Here is a 6,449-nt window from a genome sequence, read left to right as displayed (position 1 = left end):
TACAACAACAACGGCATCCGACACCAACACAAAACGGCAGCAGCAGCAATCAAATGTATCTTGTTACACGCTTCAATAGCAATCTGCTTTTTCAATTTACACTTTGGCGCAACACCCAAAATAGTTGCCTTAACTTATGCATATTTAATTCTTGAAGTTGCAACATTTACACGCTCTAGTTTTGAATATAAAAACAAATTACATTTTAGGTAAAAAATGTCGTTTGGGCTGCGCAAGCGTAGCCAGTTAAATACACTGTCTTATCGAAAGAAAAAACTATCGGTAGTCAGGCGAATGCAAGACGGCAGCCCCAAGTTTGTTGATATGGTCACACTAACAGCTGCTGTTGTGTCAGTGTTGCCTGATTCGTAGGTACAAAAACATACAAAATCAACCCATTAGCTTTTAATTAAGTGAAATTATTTAATGAAACAATGCCAAGAATGTTTTCATTTGCATTAGCGAGTATCGTTAAACCTTTAAAAAATAAAAACAATATTGACACTTATATACAAAACAAGCTAGCTATACAAAAGCCAACTTAGCAACACTGTTAACTAGATAGCAGTGGCTGGTCACCCTAGTCACAAAACATATGCTAAACTTATTTATTAAAATTGTATTTAGCGCGCGTCAATTATTTTACAGATGTCATGTCCAAGTTAAATGATGTGGAATATATTGAACAAAATTGGTTGGATTGGTGCCGTCTATGCGCCAACGATGATGCCACAATCGATGTGCGCCACAAAGATGCTTATATGCGTATCATAAGCAAGTGTTTTGATATTGAAGTAAGTCGAAGGCAACTAATAAATATAAATTATGTTAAATTATTACCGTTTACAACTTTAGATTGGACTCGAAGAGCCCGAATTGGGTGCGATGCTGTGCAAGGATTGTTATTGCTTTGTAGGCGTATTGCTCAATTTTGTTGAGAATGTGAACAAGGTTCAGCCAATCTTCGAGCTGCTGCGTCACACAGAGTCCAACGAGCAGGTGGATGTACCTGCCCTGCGCCATGAATATGGACTACAGAATTTCAGCTCAAAGGACAGTTATAAAATAGAAGCACTCGGATTTCGCGAGCAGAGCGAAGATCTTGAGAATCAAATCTTTCTCCAAGATGATAGCTCCGATAGCGATAATCCAGATGAGGCAGCATTATCAGCAATTTCAATGCCAGCTAAAATAAGACGTGGACGACCCAAGGGCACCAAGAATAGACTACTCAAAGAGAGCGTCGAATCCAACGAATCGTCGTTTGCATTTCAAGCCGATTCCTGCCATTCCGTCAAGGAGGAGAGCGTTTGGCTTAAGGAGACACTTTGGGAGGATGACGAGAGCAGTCAGCATAGAAAACGTGGTCATCCCAAGTTGCCTGTTAAAACAGAAAGTGAAGAATCCCAGGACGAGATGGAAATATCTATGAGATCAACAGTGGAACCGGCAGAGTACTTGGATGAAATCCTTCCCGATCCCATAAAAAGAAAACGTGGTCGTCCGCGAAAGGATCGATTGTATTGCAAAAATGTGGCACTATCAAGACTGCTGCTCGCATCCCCCGAACCAGAGCTAGGCACAATAAAGAGGAACAATGACAGTGGTAATAGGAGACACAGCGTTACTTGTGGCATTTGCTACAAGCAGCTAATGTCGCCGATTGGCCTGAAATATCACATAGATCGCGTCCATATGAACAAGAAGCCCTTCATCTGCGACTGCTGTGGCAAGTGTGTGAAAACCGCCTCCGAGCTCAAGGAGCACAAGCTGGTCCACACCGACGATCGACCCTTTGTCTGTGCCCTGTGCAATGCGGCCTTCAAAAACAAAAAGCGGCTCAACGTGAGTTTTACTGGATTACTTAGATGATATATCAAAACTTCTATTTTTTTTTCCTATATGCAGATCCATAGTCAGACCCATGGCGAGCCCAGCTATGAGTGTGAAATTTGTGGCAAGAAGCTGCAGACACGAGCAATTTGGAATAAGCACAAAGTTGTCCATACAAATGAGCGGAGATTTGAGTGTACAATTTGTGGTACGGCAATTAAAAATTCGACAGCGTTGAAGATTCATCTGCTCAGTCACACGGGATTACGGCCGTACACCTGCAAGTACTGCGACAAGGATTTTGCATGCGGCGCCAATTGCAGGGAGCACAAGAAACGAAAGCATCCCGTGGAATATGCAAAAGATGATGACAAATCGTCGCGCAAATCAAATGTTCCTACTTTGGATGAGTTGCGTGCCTTGTAAGTGTTCCTGTTCATATTTGTGAGTGTAATCAAAAATGTCTTTCATTGCAGAGCTGCTGGCATGGAGAAGGGTGAGCGACTGCGGAAGCCCCGAGCTATGAAGTTGAATAAATAAAACGCATCCGTGCAGTATCAATCAATTAAATACTTTGTATTTTCAATTCAAAATCGTCATGCACAAAAAATAATACCAAAATAGTACAATTTGGTATTTTCAAAATGTGGTCACTCTAATTTGTTGTGTTTACCTTTTTGCTCGCAACGAAAACAAATTGTTTGGAAGCATTTTGGGTAAAATTTGAACTGCCATCGAGAAGATGGAGGAACGCGAAGAGGAAGCAATTGGCGATAGCCACTGGCTCAATTGGTGTCGTCTGTGCGGCAGCAAGGACGATATCAGTGGCAACGTTAAGATCTACACCAATGAGAAGGAAACGACGTGGAATAGTGTTCTGGTGCTGGCCATTCGCAAATATTTCGATGTGCATGTAAGTTGTAATTGGCTATTGTATCAAATAGTTCTAACACACATCTCGCATCCAATCAGATGCAAGTGGAGGACGAGCTGGGCGCAGTGCTGTGCAAGGAGTGCTATACGCTAATCAGCGAGCTAATCGACTTTGCCGAGCACGTCACAAAAGTCCAGGCAATCTTTGAGGTATTGCGCCGTTCGGAGCCAAATAATCAACTGGACATGGAGGCACTACGACTGCAGTATGGACTGCGTGAGGGCAACTGGACGCACATCATCAAGCCGGTGCCAGAAATCGAGAATAATAATGCCGGCAAACTGGAAAGAGACATGTCACCCCCAATCGACAAGGAAGAGGAGGAGGAGGTGCCCAAACAGGAAGAAACTGTCAATCGCTTGCCAATTGAAGAGATACTAGTTGCTGGCTGGGATGCCAACGAGGATGCACAGGAGAGGAGAAATCCTAAAAGATTGTCAACAGATGACAGGCCTAGAAATCTACAATGCAAAGAGGAGGAGGAGGAGCAGGAAGAGGACGAGCCGGATATTGAGATTAATAAATTAAGTGCCGATGCGGACCAGGAATTCCTGCCAGAAGCAGCTACACTAAGTGTACCATTCGAAGATTCACTTGATTGTTCATCCCGCAACGAGGATACGGAATCCGAGCACAATACTCCCGGCGTACTGCCGAGAACTAAACGCAGCACGATGGAATGCAGCTGGTGCGGTAAATTGTATCACAATCGTGCCTCGTATCTGAAGCACTTAAGACTTGTGTGTCGCAAGACGGAACAACGACCCAAACTGGATAAGAATACATTTTGTGAGCTGTGCAACAAGACGCTGTCATCCGCCGCGGCACTGAAGTTGCACAGGGAAGGCATGCACGAGAATGCCAAGCCCTTTGTGTGTGATCATTGTGGCAAGCAGCTAAAGACCAAAACCGCCCTCAACGAGCACAAGTTGGTGCATACGGAGGATCGTCCGTTTAGCTGTACGATATGCAAGGCGGGCTTCAAGAATCGTGCTCGCCTCAAGGTGCATTATCAGATCCACGAGGAGCCCAGCTATGTGTGCAACATTTGTGGCAAGAAACTGCAGACACAGCGCACGTGGAACATGCACAAACTGGTGCACAGTGAAGAGCGCAAATTCAAGTGTGACGTCTGCGGTGCCCTCTTCAAGCGCTCCAAAACCCTAAAGACCCACCTGCTCAGCCACACGGGTTTGCGTCCGTACATCTGCAATTATTGCGGACAAACGTTCGCCTGCAATGCGAATTGTCGGGCGCACAAGCTGAAAAAGCATTCGCAGGAACTGAAAAAGGAGGAGGGAGCGGGCTTATCCTCCCGGTTAAGTGTACCCACTCTAGATGAGCTGCGTGTAATGTGAGTGAATACATTCAAATATAGAAACATCAATCAATAAAACATTTTGCTTTTGTAGGTCACAAAAAATACCCAAGGTGAAAGAGGAATCTAATAACTAATAATACTCGTTTTAAGAATCTAAGATTTAGCAATAAGATAAACTGCCTGTCAATGTTGTCCGCCCGGCGCCTATTCTAGAAGTATAAAGTAAATTTATTTAATTAAAATTAAAATAAGAATCCCAGCATAAAACACCACTTTTGTATTTCGATAAGCCAAAAGATAAAAAACGGCCATCGATAACAACTTTCGCTTGCACGCAAAAACTATCGATAGGAGGAGGGCAGACTATCGATAGCAAAAATAACAAACTGAATTGTTATTGTATTGTTTTGCTTACACATATCGCACATAATAATAATGACGGGCAGCGAGGCAGTTGCAAGTTCAGGGACAGGGGCAGGCTCAACGCAGAACAGAGAAGCATCCGTTTGGCACCAATGGTGCCGCCTGTGCGCCAAAGAACATCCGGATAACTTAAATGTGTATTTCCGAGACGGCAATCAGACGTGGACAAGCGTACTGGCCGTGGCGATTGGTAAATACTTCTGGGTTAATGTAAGCAAACAGTCGAACAATTCCAGCACTATTGTGCAACACCAAAAACTCATTCATTCAGTCGTTAACGCTTACAGATAAAAATGGAGGATGAGCTGAGCAATGTGCTGTGCAAGGAGTGCTATACTCTGGTTGAGGATCTCATCGAATTTTCGGAACGAGTCAATCGAGTTCAAACGCTTTTCAGCCGACTACAACAGGCTGGTAAACAGGCCACCTTAGACTATAATGAATTGAGAAAGGATTGTGGACTGCAAGCGGATGAGTGGAAGCACTTTGTCTCGAAGGATGCATCACATGGGGACAAAGCAGATGCAGACACAGTCGATTACATGGTGGAGTCGATCGATGAAGATGCTGAAACTGAAATAATGACTGAAATCGAAGAGAACCCGTCGATGGATAATGAGGAGAACACCTACGAGTCATATGTGGACCAAGAAGACCAGGCGACCCAAGAGGCAGTAGCAGCAGCATACGTTGAGCAAGAAGAATACACTAACCAGGAGGCATACGGTGAGCAGGAAGAGGAGCAAATACCCAAATTAAAGTCAACGACGACATCGGCAACGGAGGAAGATGTTGACAGGGTCACAAAGACTAACCTAGCAGAAAATGAGGATATAATGGATGGCCCATACAAGTGCACATCGTGCAATCGAAGCTACAAGTTGCCCATGGCTTACAAACGGCATATGGCCGTCGTCCATGGCCTGGCTGCCGCAGATAAAGATAAATTAGAATGCAAACGTTGCCACATGTTGTTTGCAACCGAAATTCAGTTGACTGCCCATTTTCGCAGCCACTTGCCGTCCAAGGACAAAACAAAGAATGCTTGCAGCTACTGCCCGAAACAGTTTACCACCGCTGGAGCACTGAAACGGCACATAATGTGCATCCATGAGAATGTCAAGCCGTACATATGCGACTGCTGTGGCAAAGGAATGAAGACCATTACGGCCCTCAACGAGCACAAGCTGGTGCACACGGATGAGTGTCCCTTCGAGTGCACCGTCTGCCATCGTCGCTTTAAGAACAAGGCGAGACTAAAGGTGAGTTAGCCACTGACTCGTTTTCGTTCCCCATTTGTATCTGCTACTAATTGAATTCTTTGCAGATACACTCGGACACGCACACAAATGACAGCTACGAGTGTAACATATGTGGCTTGAAGCTGAATACGCGTCGCACTCTCAACATGCACCAACTGGTTCACACGGACGCCAAGCAGTACAAGTGTGATGTGTGCGGCGCCGCCTTTAAGCGTGGCAAAACGTTGAAGGCACACCTGATCCTGCATACGGGCATACGCCCATATAAGTGCAATTTTTGTGGACGCGACTTTTCGAATGGCTCCAATTGTCGCATGCACAAGCGCAAGACACATCCCAAGGAGCTGGCTGAGGAGGAGGCACGTGGCGTTATGCGTTCCACACTGCTGCCCATGATCACAGAACTGACCGAAGCGTACGATTTTTCAAATATCCAAAAATCAACAAAAAAAACCAATTAACGCTTTTCTTTTAATCAGATCAAAACGTGTAAAAAAACCGGCTAAACCAGGTACATCGCTGATGCATATTAGGGTAACTGAGGAGATCACAGATCACAACTCAACAGATGCTAAGATGTCCGAAGATGAGCTGGACGAAGAGGAGGAGGAAGAGGAAGAACCGGATAATGCGGTGATGTTCGAGATCGTAGACGAGTGCCCATAAAATAAAATAG

At 44.7% G+C, this 6,449-nt stretch overlaps 3 protein-coding genes across 3 annotated transcripts; all 3 read left to right on the top strand.

The window, feature by feature from the left end:
• Positions 1–615: 615 nt before the first annotated feature.
• Positions 616–2,395, top strand: LOC6567373 (zinc finger protein weckle). Its single transcript, XM_001993955.2, has 4 exons — positions 616–794; positions 856–1,845; positions 1,909–2,255; positions 2,310–2,395. The coding sequence occupies exons 1-4, from the start codon at positions 654–656 to the stop codon at positions 2,371–2,373; spliced, it is 1,542 nt and encodes a 513-aa protein (XP_001993991.1). The 5' UTR covers positions 616–653; the 3' UTR covers positions 2,374–2,395.
• Positions 2,396–2,398: 3 nt separating this feature from the next.
• Positions 2,399–4,355, top strand: LOC6567374 (zinc finger protein weckle). Its single transcript, XM_001993956.2, has 3 exons — positions 2,399–2,746; positions 2,806–4,121; positions 4,180–4,355. Exons 1-3 carry the CDS (start codon positions 2,576–2,578, stop codon positions 4,220–4,222), a joined length of 1,530 nt encoding a protein of 509 aa, XP_001993992.1. The 5' UTR covers positions 2,399–2,575; the 3' UTR covers positions 4,223–4,355.
• Positions 4,356–4,502: 147 nt separating this feature from the next.
• LOC6567375 (zinc finger protein weckle) lies at positions 4,503–6,445 on the top strand. The gene is made up of 4 exons (XM_001993957.3): positions 4,503–4,721; positions 4,799–5,773; positions 5,839–6,188; positions 6,253–6,445. The coding sequence occupies exons 1-4, from the start codon at positions 4,524–4,526 to the stop codon at positions 6,437–6,439; spliced, it is 1,710 nt and encodes a 569-aa protein (XP_001993993.1). The 5' UTR covers positions 4,503–4,523; the 3' UTR covers positions 6,440–6,445.
• Positions 6,446–6,449: the final 4 nt, after the last annotated feature.

Source organism: Drosophila grimshawi, unplaced genomic scaffold (genome assembly GCF_018153295.1).
Source record: "Drosophila grimshawi isolate 15287-2541.00 unplaced genomic scaffold, ASM1815329v1 contig_311, whole genome shotgun sequence".
Classification (NCBI taxonomy): Eukaryota; Metazoa; Arthropoda; class Insecta; order Diptera; family Drosophilidae; genus Drosophila; species Drosophila grimshawi.
This window is presented reverse-complemented; position numbering and strand designations above follow the sequence as displayed.

Excerpts from the sequence above, each read along its gene's own strand:
- LOC6567373 (XM_001993955.2), top strand. The coding sequence starts at position 654 with ATGTCCAAGTTAAATGATGTGGAATATATTGAACAAAATTGGTTGGAT. Across the intron at positions 1,846-1,908 it reads AAAACAAAAAGCGGCTCAAC|ATCCATAGTCAGACCCATGG; the intron begins GTGAGTTTTACT and ends TCCTATATGCAG. Across the intron at positions 2,256-2,309 it reads TTGGATGAGTTGCGTGCCTT|AGCTGCTGGCATGGAGAAGG; the intron begins GTAAGTGTTCCT and ends CTTTCATTGCAG.
- LOC6567374 (XM_001993956.2), top strand. The coding sequence starts at position 2,576 with ATGGAGGAACGCGAAGAGGAAGCAATTGGCGATAGCCACTGGCTCAAT. Across the intron at positions 2,747-2,805 it reads GCAAATATTTCGATGTGCAT|ATGCAAGTGGAGGACGAGCT; the intron begins GTAAGTTGTAAT and ends GCATCCAATCAG. Across the intron at positions 4,122-4,179 it reads CTAGATGAGCTGCGTGTAAT|GTCACAAAAAATACCCAAGG; the intron begins GTGAGTGAATAC and ends TTGCTTTTGTAG.
- LOC6567375 (XM_001993957.3), top strand. The coding sequence starts at position 4,524 with ATGACGGGCAGCGAGGCAGTTGCAAGTTCAGGGACAGGGGCAGGCTCA. Across the intron at positions 5,774-5,838 it reads AGAACAAGGCGAGACTAAAG|ATACACTCGGACACGCACAC; the intron begins GTGAGTTAGCCA and ends AATTCTTTGCAG. Across the intron at positions 6,189-6,252 it reads ATCACAGAACTGACCGAAGC|ATCAAAACGTGTAAAAAAAC; the intron begins GTACGATTTTTC and ends TCTTTTAATCAG.